We start from the raw sequence: 25,158 nt of genomic DNA on the forward strand, positions 1-25,158 counted from the left end.
ATAGTAGCCATATATTTGTATGGCATCGTCACTGTCATTCCAGTGTATGACATGAAATGTCCGTAGACACGTTCGTTGTTGGCGTAGTTGCTGTGAGACCATGAACATAAAAACAACAAATTATTGTAATTTTACTTTTGCTGCATCGGCTAACCACCAATATTTCTCCAAGAAATATTATCAAAGCTCTGAGTCACGGATATTTCAAGTTTTACAGTATTCTTTAACTTAAAATTCTCCATTAAAAAGCATTACGGATTTTAAGGATGACTCCTTAAGATTTTTCCTTACGTGTACACTTTAACTTCTGTAATGCTTTCCTATGGAGAATTTTAAGTTAAGGGAGTCCTTAAAGTTAAGGAATGTCCATGAAACTGGATCCTGACATAATGGAAATCTAACTGCAGAATACGTTTACAAACTGAACGTGTTTGTCGTGTAACTCCATGCTTTTTGTATACAATTGTATTATGAGTAACACCTAATAGGTAGTTGCAAAATAAATAGATAAATAAATAGTATGTTCATCAAATCACATACATTTAAGTATTTAGACACCGACACATACATAGCAAATGCTAAATAAGTGCTTAAATACCATCACATATGCACTATCCAAACGGTTCCTTTATCATGTTTGATTCATACAGCCGGACGCAAGGTTGTAATGCAGTGTTTGCGCATGACAAATATTTGGTGATTGAAGAAGAATGATGGTGGTATTCGCCCTGCTGGATTTTGTGTATTTGTAATGTGATTTGATCACAATGAAGTGTTACTATTTAGTTGAACCGCTCAATACTTGCATACTGTAAATCAACTATGTTTCATGTACGATTTACTTTTGCGAATTCGCGGAAGTTTATATCGGTGAATTAATATCTACATCATTTAAATTGATAAGAATTTAATAACATTTTGAAAATCCGGGAATGTTAATCTTTGCAAACTTGTTTTGAAAGAAAGTTGGTTTACAGTAACCTAGACTTTTTTTTGAACAAGCCATACGTGTCCTAGCCGTTTCTTTCGGAAGAAACAAGTTCTTTAAACATCATGCTGTTAACCAGGTCGTCCTTATGAACATGTCTTCTTTGTTTGATACACAAGTACTCATGCCGTTTTTTCAAAACAAATTACATAAAAATTTTAACCACACCAAGAAAAAAAGGTAAATTTCGAATGAATATTCCGTTATTACAGAAAGTAGGTATCCATTTTGCCCCTTGTCATTATTATGTAAAGGTATAGAACGTAACGTTTGACGTTTAGCTCGCAAGACAAGACGTCACAATCATTACCTGCCCACAAGGGCAAATATCTCGGAAATATGCAAATACAGAATACAACGGCTTCTTATATAGAATGTCTTTGTTCTACTTTTCAATTTTTGTTTGGATTATCATCCGAAATGAACATTTGTTTTATCTCTATAAGAGTTATTCCAGTGAGCTTTCACTGTATAAATCTTATTACTATTGCCACAGTATTGTTCCATCTAGATCCATGGGGTATCAACAGGCCGATTGTGGTTCAATATTACTGTGCAAGGTGTTAATTTATTATATGTTTTAATATGTTATTTTTATTATTTTTTCCAGGAAATAAATTAATGCTGCTCTATATAATTTTCTTATACTGTTTGTTATTTTTCTATAGAGATCGCAATATCGTATATTCAGAAGTCTTATTTACATTGAAACAAAACATTGAAATACATTTATGTATAACAAGTATGCACAACACTTTAATGACTATTTTCAGTAACTATCATGTGCTTTACAATTACCTTATCTACCACATGTCAAAACCTTTATCGCTGTTGGTATTTTCTCAGAAAAGATAAACTGTAATAATGTTTTTATACGTCACGGCTATAAGGCAAACTATACAGAGTGAAAAATATACATATATAAAAACGCATATATATATATCTAGATAAATCTCAAAGCAACTGGTTATACGAGATAATGTCATAGACACCCGTAATATTCTATCTGAATAATGCTAACTTTGAGGTATAGGCCTACATGAGAGTGAGCCCTGAGTGTGCTGTATTAGGTGAATCCACTGCATCTGTTCTAAGTTGAGTTCTCTTTACTATATATACACTCAACAAATACATCATGCAAAGTATCCAAATAGAAACATCGAAGTTGCGGCAGCCAAAAGCGCAAAAATATTCAACAATCTTTTTACTCTAGGCTTTTCTCTCATGAACATTTTCTTTTGTTCCAAAGTCATCACAACTATTTCTCGTCCCTCATCGTGCTTTCCGAACACAAATTCAAGAAACTTGTTCCTGAACGATTTGGTTTTCTCTTGGGACTTTGGCAAGTCTTCATTTCCACACGCGTCATCTATACAAAATATACAAAACATGCTTGCAAAAACATCTGAGTAGCTTAATGTTAGTAAAAAACAAAATATGATTATAAGGAATAATCAATAAGGAATATTTATTTTAGAGTTGATACATGTATATCACATGATTTCAAGGTCATTTCACGTAGTATAATTGTCACGCACTGACGGCCGTGACACTATATTTTTCTACTTGTTTCCACCTCATACATCTGTCATATCAGTAATTGACAATACATTGAATATGTACATTACAGAAACAGACATAACGACTTATTCCTAACTTGAAAATGAAAATTAAGATTCATACCAGATTTAGGGGCCTCCTTCTCAATATTCTGTAGATACATATCATTTCCTTTACTTTCCTTTCGCTTGCTGTCATTTTCTACATCTGATGGCATGTCATCCTCATAATGATCGTTCACTGTAGAGTCGTACTTTACTCGTGTCCACCAAGTCACCCCATCTAACTAAAGGGAAGAGCATAAAGTTATCATACTTTCTTCAAACTCCTTCCATCTAACAAGGTAATAAAATAAACTATGAAGTTTTCTGCAAAGAGAATTTTCATTTACCGATGGAAATATGATAAAACCACCAACTAACTTCATAAGATAGAAAATGAAACTCTCTTAAAGATGCTCCAACGCTGACAATTGTTTTTTTCACTTTAAAAAAACAGCAGCAGACGATTTAGCATTTTTCGTGTTACTCGTGTCCACCAAGTCACCCCATCTAAGCAAAGGAAAGATAATAAAGTTATCAAGCTCTCTACAATGTAACTAAAGGGAAGAGAATAAAACTTTCAAGCTCTCTACAATGTTCACTTCATGTAACTAAACGACAGAGAATAAAACCATCAGGCTCATTACCATGTACACTTCATGTAATTAAAGGAAAGAGAATAAAACTATCAAGCTCTCTTCAATGTACGCTTCATGTAACTTAAGGGAAGATAATAAAACTATCAAGCTCTCTACAATGCACACTTCATGTAACTGAAGGGAAGAGAATAAAACTATCAAGCTCTCTACAATGTACACTTCATGTAACTAAAGGGAAGATAATAAAACTATCAAGCTCTCTACAATGTACACCTCATGTAATTAAAGGGAAAGGAATAAAACTATCAAGCTCTCTACTATGTTCACTTCATGTAACTTAAGGGAAGATAATAAAACTATCAAGCTCTCTACAATGTACACCTCATGTAACTGAAGGGAAGAGAATAAAACTATCAAGCTCTCTACAATGTACACTTCATGTAACTAAAGGGAAGATAATAAAACTATCAAGCTCTCTACAATGTACACCTCATGTAATTAAAGGGAAAAGAATAAAACTATCAAGCTCTCTACAATGTACACTTCATGTAACTTAAGGGAAGAGAATAGAACTATAAAACTCTCTACAATGTATATTTCATGTAACTTAAGGGAAGAGAATAGAACTATAAAACTCTCTACAATGTATACTTCATGTAACTTAAGGGAAGAGAATAGAACTACAAAACTCTCTACAATGTACACTTCATGTAACTTAAGGGAAGATAATAAAACTATCAAGCTCTCTACAATGTACACTTCATGTAACTTAAGGGAAGAGAATAGAACTATAAAACTCTCTACAATGTATACTTCATGTAACTTAAGGGAAGAGAATAGAACTATAAAACTCTCTACAATGTATACTTCATGTAACTTAAGGGAAGAGAATAAAACTATCAAGCTCTCTACAATGTACACTTCATGTAACTTAAGGGAAGAGAATAGAACTATAAAACTCTCTACAATGTATACTTCATGTAACTAAAGAATATATGACTCTTTCATATGTAGGATAGAACTATTCCATCCGAGGGTACAGAATTTTGGGTCAGAACCGAGGCTTGCTGAGGTTTCTGACCCAAAATTCTGTACCCGGGGGTGGATTATTTCTATCCTACATAATTTACATATGAAAGAGTTATTTTCTCACATTGCTTGTCGAGTTACTTGCACGAAAGGTGAGGCAGCCATTTTATTACAAAATCAAGCTCTCTACAATGTACACTTCATGTAACTACAGAAAAAGCGAATAAAACTATCAAGCTCTCTATAATGTACACTTCATGTAACTAAAGGAAAGATAATAAGACTATCAAGCTCTCTACAATGTACACTTTATGTAACTAAAGGGAAGATAATAAGACTATCAAGCTCTCTACAATGCACACTTCATGTAACTAAAGGAAAGATAATAAGACTATCAAGCTCTCTACAATGCACACTCCATGTAACTAAAGGAAAGGAAATAAAACTATCAAGCTCTCTACAATGTACACTTCATGTAACTAAAGGGAAGATAATAAAACTTTCAAGCTCTCTACAATGTACACTCCATGTAACTAAAGGAAAGGAAATAAAACTATCAAGCTCTCTACAATGTACACTCCATGTAACTAAAGGAAAGGAAATAAAACTATCAAGCTCTCTACAATGCACACTTCATGTAACTAAAGGGAAGAGAATAAAACTATCAAGCTCTCTACAATGTACACTTCATATAACTAAAGAAAAGCGAATAAAACTATCAAGCTCTCTACAATGTACACTTCATGTAACTTAAGGGAAGAGAATAGAACTACAAAACTCTCTAAAATGTACACTCCATGTAACTATAGGGAAGAGAATAAAACTATCAAGCACTCTACAATCTACACTTCATCTAACTAAAGGAAATAAAGGAAATCTGTCAGACCTCCAAGGACATTGTTAAATGTAATTACAAAGCAATAATTCTAGAAAATAGCCCATCAATGGGATCACTGAATACTCTAAATATTCGTGGTCTTTTTGTTGTTTGACATTCCGGTAACATATGTAACATATATGACTGGGAGGTTTTCGTAAACATAATAATAATAATTTATAATTGTTAATGCATTTTCGTTTGTTTATAGGGTCAAAGTTGATTTTCGAAAATAACTAATGACTAAAAAATTCATTAATCATGATTATAGTTTTAAAAGTTTATACATGTTCTTGTCGGATTATATATGAACTCAGTGGTCGTTATTATACTTTCCAGGCGCGTAGCTACCAAGTAAGCACAAAAGCCCATGGATTCATATCATTTTCCTAAGCATATGTATTAATGTCGAGAAATTCCAATATTCGAAGGACGTGACCAGTGATCTGAGTTTTGCTTATTCTAAATTACGAACAGATCTTCTCGCTAACAGATGGGATACAATTTATATCTTCCCAGTCAGAAAGTGTACATACATTGAACATTTAACATGAAAGATAACGTACCTACTTGTTAATGACGAGGCCATATTTAAAAATGAATTAATTTCCTGTGACATCACGAGACTAAAACATATTTAATATACCAACAGATGTATCAGCGTGACCTATTTGGAGTGGTAGATCACGTAAAAACTGACAAATCAAATCAATGCATTGAAGCATGTAGATACCGACATATATATATATATATATATATATACCATCATATGTGCACTATTCAAACGGTTCCTTTATCAGGTTTGATTTATCCAGCCGGACGCCAGGTAGTAATGCAGTGTTTGCGCTTGATTATAAGAATTATTTGGTGATTGAAGAAGAATAATAGTGATATTTGGCGTGCTAAATATTAAGGAAGGTTCTTTACCTTACGATGCTTTTCCTTAACTTCTATAAAGCTTTTCTATAGGGAAATCTAAGTTAAGGAATATTCATGAAACGGACCAGTGAAATTTGTCCAATTCTAAACGTTAATTCCCGATATTACCTCCTCTGTAGATCTTCTTGGTGTTAGTAGGCTGATCACCGTCATAGATAATGTCGTGATGAAGGCAAGTAATGCCCCAAAGTAAAGAAAATGAACTTTATACAATATAGCCGGTCTATTTTCTGGTTCTCCACAAGGTGGCGCTGGATAAACAAATTCCAAAACGAGTCGGATGATTCCGCAAAAGTGAGCAATCAACAATCCACCAATTACACCCTAGAGTACAAAACAATCAATAAGGTAAACACAATCTATATCAATTCTTAATTAAGACTTTAAAGAGAATTTATCTACAATGTAATGATAACGTCTCGATTGTTAGCAAGCGATTTTGAGTACATATCAAATAATAATTAATTGAGCCCGAGGCTTGGTTACCGATTTCATCTTTTTATGCTTATTTTATTGAATACCAAGTAAAATGCTATTTGACGGAAAAACGTACTCATTATTCAACTTAAAATGTCATAGGTTGCCTGTAGTGCTTTTATGCCCCCCCACCCCCCATCCCCCTCTTTTTATTGGTATCATTTCTCGTGACATATATTACTCGATAAAACTTTAAATGTTTTAAAGCTTACCCATTCCGTAGTTTTCGTCCAAAATATCGCTAATAGGAAGGCTGGACCCACAGGAGTTAATAAATTTGCAAGGACCATATTGATGTAGTTAAAGAGTTGTCCCCCTTGGGAGCTCTTTATGAGTGGGAGCCAGACAATGCTTAATCCGCACATTACAAGAATGACGACTCTGTGGAAAATAAATGTAACCCGTCAAATGTTTATTTTGTTAATTGTTATCTACGGTTTTAATTTTATATTATATCTGCAAACAATTTGGAACAAATAATTTATACTTATTTAATCAAGAATGTTTCTTATCGTGCATGATCAAATTTGATAGCCTATCCACATATATAGATAAGGTCCTTACATTACAGTATCTTCCGCATTCGTGTTTGTTATGTTGTCCTGGTTTGGTACGTTTTAGTTTGTGTTTTATCATTTGTTATACATATTTCTCAGAGTGTCCATGGTTTCTTCCTTATATTTTACATCCCATCGAAGCATACTTCCTGAGACAAAAAGCGTTTGCATGATAATAACGACGTATTAATATCTATGATATACAGGAGAAACTACATGTACTTGCAATTTGGGTGTCTTTATCGTTTGCTCATAGATTATTGGCTACAAGATGCCATTTCGAGTTCAAGTGCTACAAGATGTAGCTTCTACAACATGTAAAATGGAGAACATTATTTTTAGCATTTAACAATCTGACAACTGCGATACCAGGAAACGACATTAGAATGGGTCTACGTACGATTGAAACCGACGTTCCATTGAATGTTAAGTTAATATTGTCTCTTTAAATCTTACCCATAAGATTTGATATTATATTGGCATTCTTATATATATACATGTGCTCCCATATATAATACGATGTACAAATAACAGAGATATTAGTTAGTGCCGACTCCAAAACATCATAAAATTATATTATACCTTCCGACAATGAGCAGTTCTTTCTGGGTCGATAACGGCCGGAATCGTCTCCATAGATCCATGGTAACCAAAGTACTGGAACTGTTGAAGATGGAGGTCAGGGAACTCATGATGGCGGACAATATGACTGCCATAAGAAAACCTCGTAATCCTGAAAAAGCCAGAACATTCTTGCCTTAATACCTGCACTTGTACATCTGAAATGCCCCCTTCTACTCAACTGGTGCGTGCTTATCTGTAGCATCCATTACTAGGGGCACATATTTCATCCAATTTCTAACTGCACAAAACCTCACCTCGTGGAAGAAGTTCAAGGACCAGTTTAGGGTATGCGATATTAGAACAGCCAACAGGGTTCTCACAAATCCTCATACATTCCTCGGGGTCTGCGCAGGCTACCTCATCTAACAAGATACAAATCTTTATTACGATTTCTATAAGTTGATTATAGTAAGACAAGAAGTATTGCGTGAGTTTATGCGTTCAAAACGGAAAACTGCATTGACAGAACTTGCTATTTATCGCATATAGACTCTTATGATGCAAAAATCGAATTTACCTGGAAACAGAATTCTGCTGATAATCCCAGGTAAAGTCATCAAGAACATTGGAGTTGCTTTCAGGAAAGCAGCAAAAACAGATCCACCTTTACCATGTTCCATGTTTTTTGCAGCTAGCGATCGTTGTACTATGATCTACAAACCAAGACACATTATAATAACATCAATTTGCCATTGCATTATGGGATTAAGTCATAATTTTTATCTAAGAATTAACTTGAATAGTTTGTTTATGTTATGGAGATATAACACAAAAATCTGAGTGATGAAAATACATTTAGATTTTTGTGTGCGTAAAACATAAACAAATAATAACATAAAATATATTCAAGTCAATCCTTATATTTTATCCTTACAATTTAATTTCCTAAAGACAATCTCTTTAAACATTTAATGTATTTTAGACTAATTTTCGATGAAATTATCACGCCGTTATCTCAGCCAATTAGAAGCGACTTTACAAATAGTTATCCAATTTTGTCCTTTATGGGCTGATAAAGTAACTTCTTAGGCAAATGAAAATGCTCGTTACAAGAAAAAACCCATTATGAAAAGAGGGCGACTTTTTGACAAACATGTGTAATATGAATTTGGGTAAACATGAAAACACAGATGTTTGTTAAATGGGATATGTTAGTGTCTACATATATCTTTATTTTTTAAATAAATCGTTAGCCACTTAACACTTATATCTAACTTACTTGCTCACAACACCAGTATGTTAAGGCTAAAACAGGCGCCGATATAAATAGTCCCGGCCATGGTTGATTATTACCGGCTGGGTCGAGGAAAACGTGGAACGCATCGGCATTCGGCAGGCCACACGAGGTGTTAGTATTCCGTATAGTAGCGGTGGCATTCATATATTTCTTTTCCAGATTGTCTAGACTTCCAATTTCTTTTATACCTGGTGAATGTATGACAAAATATATCATTGATATTATATCAGAATACCGTTATGTACATGTATGTCCATGCCATAATACTGCAAACATTTTCTTTCTACGTTTTTTGCACTTTCAGTATGGATAAGACACTGTCATAAATGACCGAGGGTGTCTCAGAAAATATTTTTGACGACATAACTTTAAGTTCATTGTACTTTTTTTAAAAAATATTTGATTGCTTGTTAAGTTACAATGTCAGCTTTAAACAACATCACACTGATTTATTTTTGTTTTGATGTTTTCATCAAACAGAAGTACCTTCAATTTGTATTCACCTCTGCTTTACTTACCGACTCCAAGTAGCACTAACGCCCCAATCGTCATCACCCCTGTTTGGAATGTATCCGTAAACATCACAGCAGTGAGCCCCCCTACAAAACAAATATGTTGGTTCAAGGTCCCGAAACACATTATCGTCCATATCTACAGGATCCCTATAGGGTTACAAACCTCTAGAGATGTCAGGAAGAAGAGATTGCCTTATAATGTAAGGGAGGAGTTTACAATGCCCCTATAATCATTTCATTCAAAATTGTCGGAATATAATAATTAAAGTTTAAAAGCAATATAATTTTATTTAAAAAAATGGAAAAAAAATGAAAAAAAAAATGTATAAAACGGTGTTTGTCATAAATTGTTTAAAAATTTTGTAACTGAAAGCGGCTAAACTAGTTTACATTTCCAATTTATCGAAATGTTCTTTTCATATTCGGGAAAAACAACATAAACAGGACACATTTACTACGAGGTAGACATTATCATGTCGTGCTTTTTAATTTTAGAGATTTTCATTATCAAGCACATGTCTTTGACCTAGTGTTTTTTGAAAATTATTCTAAAAATTAAAAGTAAAGCCTTCTTATTGTAATTATTTTGAAATTAAAATTCATTTTTTTTATTTTAAGATTTGTCTCAGTATAGGTATATATACCGGTAATGCATTGCGTGTTTCATATAAGGTTTATTTCACATTATTCAGAACATTTGAAGAAAATGTGATGAAAACATTTTATACTACATTAGTTAAATCTGTTCATAAAAAGTTCGCAATTACTCAGATGTACTAAAGATAATCACTTTGTACATGACAATATTCATTTTCATTAGAATTACATATGTTACACTCATTTCTATTGGTTAGATATTTGAGGTAATTGAGAAAAATGCATGAATACTTTGGCATAAATAATATACATTTCTACTTACCTACAATGGTGTAAAATCCTGTCACCGCCAGAAGTATGATGACAGACAGATACATATTCCATCCCGTCGCCATTTGTAAGAACAAGGCACCGGCAAACATACTCGTCTAAATGATTTATAAAACAAAACAAAAACAAAACAATGTAAATTGATGTGCAGTGTTTCATTCAGTTATATTTTCGTTCATAAGAATGTCATAAAATATGTTATGGTAGATTCGAAACATTTTAAAGATTTCAAAATCACAAACAGATGTTTTATTTTACTAAGATGATAATAGCATGCATTCACTTTGCTTTTTAATTGTATTCCTTTATGAAAGGAAGCAATTCAGCAAATATAAATAATCTATTGCGAATAGATGAATGCCTGCGAATTCCAGATAAAATTATCTGAATTTCGTGTATAAATAGGGAACTTAATACATTTATGTGATATGATAAAGGAAGTAATTTGAAATGTATTACCGCCAGTTTGGTGATGATGGCCAGCAGTATTGACAAAATGGAGAGGTAGATCCTGATTTTATTGCCACCCAAACGCTTCTCCATATACTCTGGTAATGTATACACCTTATGGGGAGAATAAATAGTAACATAGATTTATTAAGCACGTTATGAACGTTATGCCAACGAGCAAATAATCGATTGTGGACCGAAATACACAAGTGTCTAACCTCTAACATGTTCAGTTTGTCAAACACGGAACCGACGATAACTGTAAAACGGATTTCAAGTGAATTGCAAACCCTTGTGCTCTTAGGAAAATTAATGTAAATGGTAAATGAATAAAACAAATATTCGTATAACAAAGATATCGCTGCTTTCTCTGTAGTCTTCAAAGAATTTTTTGCTGGCGTGTGATTGGTTCAGACTTTTTCCTTTTTTCCTCTGAGCTGCTTTGAGTTTTAATATGAGATAGTCCATGGGTGTAGAGATCGTAAGTGATCGAAACCCCTGGAGTATCGAGGATGATTAAAGTATGATTTTACCAGCAAAAATGAAAATAGAAAAAATGGTATATTCTTAATGTATTTATCGTCACTTAAAATGCATGTGCTGAAATACGTAATTTAAACCTCATACATATGTGTGCCTAAAATATATCTTGTGCTTTCGCGTCCCTATGTGACAATTTGGTTAACCTGACTGAAGTCAGTAGGGCGTTGGGAAGATTATTATAAGTTCATAATAGGAAATTCAGCATTTAATCTGCACACTTTTAACCCGCACATATTTTTCAGTTATTTTTATTAAAGGATAATAGCTATCAATGATACTGCACTAAAATGCTACTTACCCCAGCAGATATGAAAACAGGCAGAAAGTACCAGCCAAGCAGCAGGATGGGAAACATCGACTGCAAAAGTATGTAATTGAAACGATACCCGTTTTGAGAATATGTTCTGAGTTATGATGAATGAAAATGATAAAGAAAGTCCTGGAGCGAAAAATAAGGAGCAGGTCTTACGCATGTATGTAAAAGTGAGTTTTTAGAATATGCACGCCTAGAGCATTTTACACAATGTAGATAAATTCAAAGTGGTTAAAGATTTTAATGATTTTAAACAACTTTATTGCTCATAGTTTTTGTAGGAGGAAACAATGTAAGTGTCTTGATAACACACCATCCATTCAAATGTGATGTTGACTATCCCGGCCGAGGCCGCTGATCCAGCCAATCCAACGAAATGCTCACTCCCGATATTACTGGAGAAAAGGGATGCACCTACCTACAATACGAATGATACGACTAATGATTAGTCATGAGCAAAGGAAAACTGTTTTACAATGGTTATTATTATCGGAAGTATTAGTTTATAAAGTACTTGAAAGTTTTGAAAATGAAATGGATTTGTTGGTTTAAACCAAAAAATGCTGTTCACGAGGATTCTTTTTCGAGGGATGTCAAACGTTATGTGGCATGGTGAAACTTATATTGCGACTTGTATGTAGACCAAATAAAAACCTGACAATGAAATTCGAGCAGATATACAAATTATCTTAAAATTATCTTAGTATGTGATTGATATGATTAATAGGGGCATCAGTATAACGGATAAACTTTTTATTATTTTCAAAACATTCACTATAGATTACGAGTTTATCGTAATATAATGTTATAGACAATATGTCTAACTGTAATTATGTTATGTAACTTTACACAGCCATCAATTATAAATATTATCAAAATAACCGTCCAAGAACTTGGATTATTTTAAATCATTTTCCCGAAGATAACATTTTGACCCTTACAACCACGCAAGCAGTGGATTTATCGTGACGGACAGTGTACCGTTAGATGAGTATTAGGTTAAGACGTATACGTAAGATAAATAAAGCTATTTGTTATCTAGTGACTGACCAAGGGTCATAATTCTAAAACGTATCAGAAAGACAGAAAGTAGTTTATTTAATTGACGTCTATTAACGTCTGGGTGTGCATGTCCCATTGGTATGTTCCAATAACCTTTACCACTAACAAACAAGCGTAGTTAGTCATTAGAACTCTCATCAAGTGACACCAAAAATAGCATATGATTTAAACAGAAACATGGTCGCCCCAATAACAACACGTGGTGTCTTTTCCAACAGTCCTGTTTATTGGACAAGATTTACGACTCATTATCTGGAAGAACCGATCAAATGATGATAATTTGAGACTGAGAGATGATGACGTAACAAATGTAGCATACACGTGTGTGTTATTTACATCTGGGACCCCGGGTGTACAAGGATCATTAATTAGTAGGTATACACTCGATGATGTAATTTACATACCGTTACCCAATTCATAGAGTGTTCGGCAAGGAAGTAACTCTTGACATTTCCTCGGTTTGACCGTCTGATTGACTAAAACAATAATAGAATGAAAATCGTTAGGATATGGATCAAATGTAAAAGTAATATTTCAATATTCCACCTGTATTCAACCATTGTCTAGAAACGTTCAATCAAACTAGGATCATAACTTGTCCTCCTATTAAGACTATGCTTACAGAAACATCAAATATGTATATCCATTAGGTAAGGCACATATACTATAGGATCGTTGACTATTATTATACTTCATTTCCTGACAGTATACTTAAATTAGTCCAAGGACATAGAAACCGAACTATGTTATACACATAAACAGAAGGAGTGAAACTACTTTTATAAATGAAAAATAAACAACTGTCTGAGTAGTCTGAATCTTCCAGCAGGATCTTATATTTCCTTTGGTGATTAAATCTCAACGTGTACTGCTGAGGTGAAGAGAATAATCCGCTATATAGCAGGACACCAAAGTATAACGAGACCTCACAAAACACATGTGTCGTGAGATGAGAATTATATATTTGAAGCTTTCGACGATATTCACATTTATATTATCACGCTATCAAAATTCATTTAAATATTTCAGTAATATTCTGACATACATGAATATTGTCTTTTATACCTCACATCATAAATATAAGCTTGTCTTGAAAGAGATTTCTAATACGCATTTGTTATTTCTTTCTGTAATACCACAATTTGATGTTTCTTGGTCCTGTTTGTTTGTTTTATTTGAGTTTTGAATTGAAAATTAATTAAAAATACCTGGTGACTTGTTTTGCTATCGTCATATATTTACATTTTTACATCTGATATCTTTTTAAAGTCAGTCAAAATCCAATAAAGATCTAAATTGCGCCTAGAAAATGCTGTGCGATCTGACCCAATATTTAATGAACTCCTGACTGCGCATATATTCAAATCAAAAGTAAGCATTTCTGTCTGTAGATATTAAGCAAGTTTAGTATCCTCATGTATACAAGTAAATAAAAAATAATGAATATTCATCTGGCTGTGTCGGCGGTGAAGCTTCTTTAAAGACTGAACGAATTAGATGGACGCACGAAATTATAAGTATTTTGTCTAGATTGTAACATCCACCAAAATATGTGAAGAGAGAAGTACATGCATGCACTAGCTACCTGACATTATCAATCCATCAGAGATATATTTATATTTACATAACAGGTATTTCCTCGGAACTAATTTTAGATGATGAATTGTGTAGCGATTAATTATCATAATATCAAAGTACGTCTGGTGACCTTGACCTCGTCTAAAGCATTTGTAATCAGTGAAGTTTAAAAGCAATAGCGTTATCAAAAATATTGCACACTTACCCATAACCCTATGGCTAACACAGCAGCAAAGTAAATTACAAGGACCAAAATGTCAGCCCAGTTGTCAATTCCTTTAGTCGTCATGTTGGTCGGGAGGCCGCACTCTATAAACTGGCGTGTAAGTTTCCTTTTATGAATCAGAATAAACAGGTAAGAGTTAAATGCGCCCGAGGGGATACAGCCGAAAAGATCAGTATACCAACTGTGATAACTCCGTACGTGTAGATAATACAGGGCCGCAGCATAGATAGTGTAGTAAGGCTTTGTATGCATTACAAACCATTGTGATAATAAGACGTAAGGTAGAGTTCCTATACTGCTCAGATGATGTTTATCAATTCACTCAGCTGTGATAACTTATAGATGATCTATTATATTGGTTCATGTACCTTAGAAAAATACCTTTTTCCACTTCTTCAAATAGTAGGTACTAACATCCCTAGTTTGTGCTTCCTACCACAAACTAACAAGCAGCAAGCTCTGTTCACTCAAGGAATTAACGCAACAAGGATATGGCGAATACTTGGCACATCTTAATGAAAAAAGATGGCCGATAAGTTTTATTATATGATCTTTCAATTAAAGTTTTCAATAAAATAAGGTTTTACAAAAAACTATGAGTGAAGGTGCGGCTTTAAAATCGCCACACAGTACAATATCCAGAAATTTTACAAGAGAGAACAATATGCTAACAATAGCAAACATACATTATACATATAAATGGTACACATACAAGTACAAAGAAAGCGGTGACAAAATATTACGAGAGAGAACAATATGCAATAAATGATAAAATAACAATAGTAAATCTACATTATACATATAAATGTTACACATAGAACTACAAAGAAAGCAATGAGTATAAAATAAATGTGGATAATAAGAACAAACAGGGATGTGGTCTGGGTGGGTAATGAAATGTTGATAGAATCGATTAATGGCGCCTGTGAAAATTTTTTCTGTCCGCTGAAATGAGTAGTGCGCAAACTCATAAACAAAGCGTGGTCACGTGAGCTGATAAGCCAATCAGAAGTAATCAAATATATACGCAGAGGCGGTAAATTTGAATCGACTACAAGGAGGCGGTAAATTTGAATCGTGTAAAAAATCGTCTATTGCATAGACTCTTTATTTTTCCACTTCTTCAAATAGTAGGCACTAACATCCCTAGTTTGTGCTTCCTACCACAAACTAACAAGCAGCAAGCTCTGTTCACTCAAGGAATTAACGCAACAAGGATATGGCGAATACTTGGCACATCTTAATGAAAAAAAGATGTCCGATAAGTTTTATTATATGATCTTTCAATTAAAGTTTTCAGTAAAATAAGGTTTTACAAAAAACTATGAGTGAAGGTGCGGCTTTAAAATCGCCACAAAGCTTCATATATATATATAACCTATAACACAATATATGAAGCTGCCGCCACCCTTGCTGCGTATGAATGAAATACTAACTACAGACCTGATTACCAGTTTAAATTATTATAGAAAAAATACCAGTGAAAACATAAAGCAAAATAGGAAAGACAAAATAGGAAACGTGACACATCAAGGTGGCACAGTGACAAGCATTGTTGGACGAGGGAATCAAAACGCTTTCGCGGGAAGGGAAGTCCTTGGCGTGTTAGAAAGAGGCATCCTGCTTTAGAACCACGAAGTTTTAAATAATTGATAAGGTATAACACTGGACAATGCTTCTGGGGCATGGCTTTGACTGGAATAGTGTGAGGTTTCCCACTGATGTTGTGCTTAAAATGACGAAATGTGATAAATACTTGATTTGGTCTTTTGTCTTTAAATTCAACATCAACATCTGCTAATTGCAACAATTTCTTAGCTTGCGCTGAAGTATATGCTAGCAATTCCCCTAAACGAGCTAACGCATAAAATGCTAGTGTAAAGACCGCTGCTAAGAGAGACTGCTCGTGTGGGCAACTAGTAACTTTGCAGATTTGTTCACAAAGTGAATGCAAAATTGGAATAGTTATGGGCAGTCTCGTGTCGAAAGAAGAGGCCAGACGTGTAGCACCTTGAATGACCTTGCGAACAAAGAAGGATTTGGTAGGGTCGTTTAAACCATTTAGCTTATGTACATAGCCTAAAGCTGACAACTGTGACGTTATAGTACCAGGTGCCTTGCCCATTTGGTAGGCATGGGCAACATATAATGCTACTGTACTATGAGGTACTGGTATGCAGAATGGTTGTCCTAGTATGACAGTAGAAAATTGCGAAATCGCTGATAAAGCTCGATCATATATTCTTCTTGATGCTGGGGCCAGAGAAGCATTCAGGAGGGTTGACAAAGTGGGAAGAAGAGAGTTTGGTCCACCTGAGGATGCACTGGAGTTGGCTGAGGATTTGCAGAAGGCAGCAACTCTTTGAACCGCTTTATCTGTAAACGAGACAGAGCATCAGCCAATATATTTTTTCTACCTTCAATATGTTGAGCTTTTATCAAAATGTTATGGTGTAAACATTTTAGGACTAGAGCGCGAACCATTGTCATGATCACAGGGTCTCGAGAAGATTGAGAGTTTAAAACCGAAACAAGACTCATGTTATCAGTAAATAACCAGATAGCCGTGTTTTCTACTTGATGACCCCATGTATATATAGCAGCGACAATAGGATATAGCTCTAAGGCATTGATGTGAGGTTTTGTAATGTTGGGTGCCCAAACACCATACAACCATTCATCCTTGAATACAGCCCCAAAACCAATAGAAGCTGAGGCATCAGTAAAAAGCTGAATTGTCTCTGAGGTCTCCCATATATCTGACAAGAAGAAGTTTTTTTCCATTAAATTTGTCTAAAAATTCAGCCCATAATGCCATATCAGCTCTTCCACCCGCGTTAAGTCTAATTTTATGACCCGATTTCTTTATGCCCTTGGTCAAGTCTATCATCCGACGCAGGAAGGGCCGACCTGGTATCACGACACTAGTTGCAAATTGTAATGTCCCAATTAAAGATTGTAATTCCTTAAGGGTGACTTTTTTGCGACATTTGAAATCGTGGCATAAAGCTTTACATTTAGATAGTTTGTCTTGTGGGAGACGAGATTCCATGACAATAGCATCAAGAGTGATTCCTAGAAAGGGGAGGATTTTATCCGGTCCAAAAGTTTTTTCTGTTGCCAAGGGAACCCCTAACTGTGAACAAAGTAATTGAAAATCTTGTAAACTCGAAAGGCATTTCTCATAAGAAGGTTCAATGAACAAAAAATCATCCAAAACTTTGACAATGGCTGATGTTCTGCCTCGCTGATACATGATCCATTCAATAGCAGAGCTAAACATCTCAAAAATTCTGCAACTTTCTGCAAGGCCCATGGGAAGACATTTATCAAAATAAAATTGACCTTTCCAATGAAAACCAAGCAGATGGTGTTGACTGGGGTGAATTGGAATAATCCTGAAAGCTGATTCAATATCTGATTTGGCCATAAATGGTGTTGGAGTACGTTTCAAGAAAGATATTGCGTCCTGAATTGTTTGATACTGTACCGACGTAAACTCCTCATGAATACCATCATTAATAGAAGAACCCTCTGGAAAACTAAGGTGGTGAATGAGTCGGAATTTATTGGATTCTTTCTTAGGAACAACCCCTAAAGGGCTTAAATGAAAAGTTGAAAATGGTGGATTTGGAAATGGGCCTGCAATACGACCTGCTTGTATTTCTTTAGCCAGTTTTTCGTCAACAATTTCAGGTATATCTTTAGCCGATACCAGATTATTGCAGAATTCATGAGATGGCTCACCTTGAAAATGAAATTTAAAACCTTCAGTAAAACCATTCACTAAATAAGAGGCTTTTCCCTGGTCATAACCCTGAAGGGCACGAGCAAGAAATACTGGATCAACCGGCGAGATTACTTTATTGTCCGAAGCGCCATTGATGCCCGCGGGCATTTCCACGATAGGGGAAGCGGTAGTTGGATGGATTGTTGAAACGTTGGCCGAAGCGTGGCCCACGGAAGCGAAAGTGAGGGGGACGAAAATTGCCATGGGTAGATGACCCTTGGTTGCCCTGATAGCCCAAAACCGGGCAATTAGAGCTGGCATGTTTCGCCCCACAAACTCCACATTTGTGCAGAAATTTGCACCCACTGCAATATTCACCACGCGCGTAGCGATGACAGACATTTGTATTTTGAGACAAGTTTGCGCGACGCGACATGGCCTCCTGCCACAATTCCATTTGGCATTCATCCCAGCGAAGATGACATGCAGGGTTGGCCATCAACATTCTAAATGTTTTGTCATAATATCGCCAGTCTGCATGTTTTGCTGCCAGATGACGGACCATTGACATGTATTTAAGCAGTTGGGGAAAAACCTCTTTGTTAGCATCTATGCTACAAAACACAGCAATAAATATATTGAAATGATTTGTCCATTCATCTATTGATAGAGTCTTTGGTGGACCAGATTTCCTGACTAGCTGAAAGGATGGTTTGTCATCATTGGTGTTGATGACCATAGTCATGTTCCCATCAGTGTCTTTATCTGTTAACGTGCTCATGTCAACGAATTTATTTGCCAAAATCTTTTGTCGAACAATGTCAGAGACCATCAAATGTAAGGGTAAAGATTGAGACACGAAATGCCTCGAATTGTCAGTGTCTGTCTCTACGTCATCATGAAATGCGAGAGAGTTGGCTGGAAAAATGCCCTCACCAATAGCCATTGTTGTGGATGGGGCACTTGACATGTTGGCAGTCACAGTTGTTGCAGTAAACTGGGTGCTGGGTGGGGTTGTGGTTAACTCGACTGTTGTTGGTGTTGCTGCTGTTTGAAATGAGTAGTGCGCAAACTCATAAACAAAGCGTGGTCACGTGAGCTGATAAGCCAATCAGAAGTAATCAAATATATACGCAGAGGCGGTAAATTTGAAACGACTACAAGGAGGCGGTAAATTTGAATCGTGTAAAAAATCGTCTATTGCATAGACTCTTTATTTTTTATGAATTCATTTACTTGACATATCAAAGATTAAAAAGGAGAAGAACCCTACATGCAATATCAGCAACATGTATGCATAATTATGTGGGATTTTGTTTGTTTGTTTATGTTTATGTTGATATTTATGTCATTCCTTAAATGGTGTATTTTTGCGATACATAGGCAGGTCGCCTGGACAATTAAGCAGTATTTTTGTCCACGCTGTAAGAAGTAACTTTTTGCCCTGTATTTACTACTTGAAGTACTTCATCTCATACAGACACATGTTTTATAAGATATGTCATACAATGTGTAAAATGTGTAACATAAAAGATAATGTCGCAAAACCAACCGAAAACATCTTTAAAATAATTGTCCCATTACATTGTACATGTTACGATTGATGAAAATTAAGGAACCACAAGAGATTTGGTATAGTAATGCTTAAGAATACAGATGCATATAGTTCGAATATAATTGTTGATAGTTCATTGCCAGATTTGTAAACGAACGCAGTTAAAATATAATGTAATTACATTCTACAACTTTCAGAACTTGAGTACATTATAATATTCTGTTTTCGTAAATATAGTCTCTTTAAATCATCGCTGTTCAAAACAGCTTTATTTTAAGCTGGTAAAAATTTCCAAAATTTCGTTTATAAGATATCTCATATATTTGTGTTTAAAGATACCTTAATAACTTAATTAGCTATCTTATAAAAGATATTGGAAATCTTACAAAGTTATAGAAGATATATTCCTACCAACCGTGCTCCGGGAATAAATGTGTATTCCCTATACGGGAATAAATGAGTATTCCCTATATAAATTTCATGAACAGTGTATTAACGGTAAACCGTAGCAATAACATTGTAGTCATTTAAGTCGTTTAAAATTAGCGAGATTACTTATAGAAAACGTGAGGTGATAACACAGTAATCACACACATTATGTGAGAATGGCCTTACACACAGGCATCATAGTTAAGATTTATTCCTACAAAAACGCAAAATAAGGCCAAAGTTGATAAGACTAGATAGTTTAACATTAAAAGTGCTGAAGTTACATAAAACATTTTTTAAACTTTTTGAAGTTGTTTGATATCATTCTATCAGTCAATTACAGAATAAAACACTTTGTAGTGTTTTGTTCTAGTTGAGGTTGATAATGACTATGGTTATTCGCATTCGTAAAATGTCATAATTAATCTGCGTTTCCTATTACGTCTTAACTTCGCTTGGTTTTGAGTTGTCGTTCTGATTCGGTCACTATTTGAGGCCTTAGCGAGGAAGTAAGGATTAACTGGGTAACAAATTAGTAGAAATATATTCTTTATTACGTTTACTTTTCATCCATAAATCGCTAAACGAAATAAAAGATAACCATAATATAGCAATTGCTGAATAATTCTTTAATTTGTAAAAACGCACATCATATAATTTGCATACTATTGGTCTTAACTATTTTTATTAATTGTGTCATACAATTTAATTCACATACATAAACAAAGTCAGCATACTTATACCATATGCCATACAATCATTTCTAATTTACTGAATGGTCAATCTGGTACATATTAAACTAAATATCATATATATTATATGACATCATAATTGATTAAAATGGTAATAACATCGACTAGTTTAAATAATCACTTTTCATGTTTTTGTTAGTTTTTTTGTTTTTTTTAATTTTATGGTCATCTTTAATTAAACATGAGCCTATCCTAAAAGTTTAGATGGTGTTGAAGCAAAATAGCTTAATTTGAAACATATGCTGTGGATGAAATGAGTTTGGCTGGTACAGCACATGTTCGAGCCCTAAATGTCCAAACGATCAATTTACCTCTGTAACACAATAATGTGTCCTGTTATAAGCTAAAATTAGCTTATATAATATTACCAACCAACACATGCGTCTAGCAATTCAATATCAAACACTAAAACAAGATATGCTACATCTACTTTCAAGATTAGAGAGGACTCTTCTACACATGGTCGTTACTATGTATGATCTTAATTTCAATTTCCAAATATTTTATTGACAAAAAGATGTTAGTGTCAAAAGGATTAGACATCAGGCATAGCCTATCTTAGTCTTCTCTTGATATTGGTGGTACAGACAAATTATTATATAAAACATATATACATGGTGAGGTTTATGAAAATAAGGGGAGGTAACTCCTAGATGAGGAATGACATAATTTTTGATCATATATATTGTAACTCTATAAATTGACAACAATTTTTTATATAATAACAAAATATTTCACACAATTCTAACTATACTTGATAGTATGTATATTTTATGATATTGGTCCCATTCGCCACAACAGATACAGGCTATAAAGTCCGCATGTGTTTAAAACAATTAGCCATCCACTGATGGGCATCAAGAATCAATTTCACAGAATACACATATATTTGATTTGTGGAGTATGATCTTAATTCAAGAAATTTGCATTTTGAAATATCTCTAAATATAATAATTATAGTATTATTTTCGTTCTGTTTAAATAGTACGAATTCAGTATATTATCAACAAAGGAAATCACTTTTTCGTAGCATGCAACATAAAAATTCCACTATAATATGTTGGTTTTTTTCTAAATCACATTTCTGATCGCTATCTAACATAGCAGTTTTTATTGTCGATACTTGGAAACCGCATTCTGTGTATATTGATTCTATTTCGTTTTGAGACAAAGAAGAACATAAAAATTTAACTTTCCCAACCTCATAATGCGTATTATTGAAAAGGCCAAGCAATATCAAATGTCCGCCATCTTTTAGCAAACGTGATACATTTTGTACTACTTTCCGATATTCCGACACGGTTTGCGAAGCTGCTTCAAAACATAAAGATGATGTAATTACATCGAACTGACCTGGATGGTCTCCCTTTCCTAATGGACATTCGGATCTAATTTCAATATGAAGAATTCCTCGTACGTTCCCTTTCATCATCTTCGCCTTTCTTCAATAGCTTGCCTAAAGCAAAGAAATGGTACATTAATTTAAGAATTAATAAACGCTAGATGAAAGCACTGAATAACGAATTACAACGATAATCGGAAGCAAAACAGAGAGGAGATAATCATAAAACCATTAATACACTTTACCCTCATTTCCTCAGCAGAATTTTGATACTAGATTATTTTCATCTCGGTTGAAATTCTATAATCAAATATGCCGTTGTGACTTTATCAAGGAAAATGTATTTTGGATTGGGCCTTTTTGTCACTTAAATCCATCATTTTTTAACTTTACTAAGCGCTTCGAAATAAAGTGATTTTATTCGAAATATTAAGTACATCCCTTATTCACTGGCAGTTTTTCAGCTTTAATTGCAATGGTAATCGTACAAGATATATATATATATGGACTAATCAACAGAATGCGACTAATCTCTTATTTACTGTTTGTTTTTATAGTTTTCTCTAGGAGAGCAATATAGCGCAATCTTTAGCAACCATTATATTCACGTAATATGTTTGAAAATTTGACAAATTAGGGGGAAATGCTTTACGATCACAGTCCACCTTGTGATTATAATATTATGTTCACTGGTGGCGAGTTCAGTGACTAATGTGGCGCTCCATTATTATATTATTCATACCTGGCATTTTCTTTTTGACGACGTAATCTGTAATTTCCTTATCTAACATTCCATCACCCGTCCACCAATTAGTCAGCACAGCTCTGTTTCCATTACAAATGTCGCTCAAATTTCATCCATGTGTACAAAGGCACTAACCACAGATTTAATTGATGGTCCTGTTCCAATATCAAGGAGACTGTCACCCTGGATATCACCTGGAGATACAAAACTTGTGCGTATTACAAGCAAAATAAAAACCGCAAGCAAACATCGCATAAGGATATGTCAATACATCCTTTCAGTAATCGAAACCTATCCTATTACAAACAACTAGAAACTATAAAGATGAAAAGAAGTTTGTTTTTTTCGTGGAAGGGGGATTTTTGAACCACTACATTTGAGAGAAATATGTTGATTTATTGAAAAATAATAGATTAAAACGTTTTTTATGGAAAAGATCATTTCACTTTCCTCATGTGATCCTAAATTTGCAACCGCCATATTTTGCCAAGGTCAGAAAAGGCTCAATCCCGTTACGGAAATTAAAGCCTTACTATAATTGATAAACACAAGCTTGTGGCAATCGCACATCTCGTATTTCAAATAAGTTCCCCGCAGCAAGTTGCTAGAAGCCTACGGCGAACAATTGACGCAAACTTATCGTACATTTTGTTGAAATGCGCTGCAGCAATCTAAGCTTGCTTACATTTTGATGCAAATGACACTCAATTTGTAAATAGCAAATACTTGAAAACTGCACATGTTAATATTTACATCATGTTTCCTTGTGAGCAACCTTATAACACTTAATTACAATTTGGGTGCTGATTTTATGCACACAAAAAAAACAGGAAAAAATTGATAATAATTTCCTGATTGTTGTATATATATCCAAAGGTTAAGGCCTAATGCTTAGATGAGGACTGAATAGTTCAATGTTATGTTTATTTTGAAATTTTATCTTATTTTTAGATGCATTCCTATCTGTATTTGAATATGTTAGTTTCAAATATGTAAATCAGATGTAATGTATTTAAATATTAGATTTGCATATCGACTAAGTTGATAATAATTCACCAATTAAACGTTTAAATCACTTGTCATTCACTTATGGTGGCTGATATGTGCCATTTCGTTATTTCGTTATTTCGCCTAACAAAGGCGATAATCATCGTCTTTTCGCCCCGCTAATCATCGTCTTTTCGCAGCGCCAGAACGAAATAACGAAATTATTTCAGTCGCTAATTTGCGACGCGAAATATTTCGCCCCGCTGTTTATCGTTTTTCAATCCGATAATCTTCGTCTTTTCGCCAACGAGCAATAGAATCCTTTGATGCCTACCTGTGGTTACCACATTGGTATGTAAGGAAAAGACGTGTCTTATCGCCTCTAGTAGACTTTAAGCTATTTACATTAAGTCTCAATGCTCGATATGGGCACAACTTCAGATCTGCCTCCTCTGTCGCATAAGCTGTAAACTTTCGAAGGAAAAATGCCTCCCATGGTTTCCCAAGACGTTGATTCTTAGCAATAAACTGTAGGTTAGGCAGCAAACGAACACCTCCTTGCTCCCAGCGGATAACGCATGTAACTCGCTAGATCTAGCTGCAGAAGCCACTGCCAACAGAAACTCTGTTTTCAAAGTAAGCCATTTCAACGGGGCTTCTTCTAGAGGTTCAAATAGTGGTTCTGTAATTTTTAGCAAAACAAGTGGCAAACTCCAGTTTGGAACCAATGATCGTACCTCTGGTCTGCTATTAAAAAGACCCTTCACAAGTCGAGATAAATCTCTATTAGTCCCAATAGCTTCAGCCTGCGTGTGAATAACTCCAATCGCTGACCTATAACCAGCTAATGTAGAAACCTTATAACCTTTCGTCTGATGAAGGTGTAACAGAAAATCTGCAATATCACTTTTAGTTGCTGTACGTGGATCAATCTGCCGTTCCTCATACCAGCTGTTGTAGCATCTGATTCTTGTATTATAGACTGCCTGTGTAGAAGTTCGTCCAGATGCAGAGATTGCCTGAACAAACTCCTGTGAAAATCCCTTTGTAGCGTAAGCCTGCTGGACACTTTCCAT

General features: G+C 34.5%; 1 protein-coding gene across 1 annotated transcript; it reads right to left on the minus strand.

Annotated features, from left to right (window-relative positions):
• Positions 1–1,716: 1,716 nt before the first annotated feature.
• On the minus strand, positions 1,717–14,725 carry LOC138320793 (sodium/mannose cotransporter SLC5A10-like). The gene is made up of 15 exons (XM_069264010.1): positions 14,522–14,725; positions 13,143–13,214; positions 11,990–12,094; positions 11,662–11,721; positions 10,830–10,934; positions 10,363–10,468; positions 9,447–9,527; positions 8,911–9,116; positions 8,209–8,344; positions 7,946–8,053; positions 7,650–7,800; positions 6,723–6,891; positions 6,142–6,357; positions 2,672–2,834; positions 1,717–2,357 (listed from the first exon to the last, which is right to left on the minus strand). The coding sequence occupies exons 1-15, from the start codon at positions 14,603–14,605 to the stop codon at positions 2,122–2,124; spliced, it is 1,998 nt and encodes a 665-aa protein (XP_069120111.1). The 5' UTR covers positions 14,606–14,725; the 3' UTR covers positions 1,717–2,121.
• Between the last annotated feature and the right edge of the window lie 10,433 nt (positions 14,726–25,158).

The sequence above is a fragment of the Argopecten irradians genome, chromosome 4 (genome assembly GCF_041381155.1).
Source record: "Argopecten irradians isolate NY chromosome 4, Ai_NY, whole genome shotgun sequence".
NCBI lineage: Eukaryota > Metazoa > Mollusca > Bivalvia > Pectinida > Pectinidae > Argopecten > Argopecten irradians.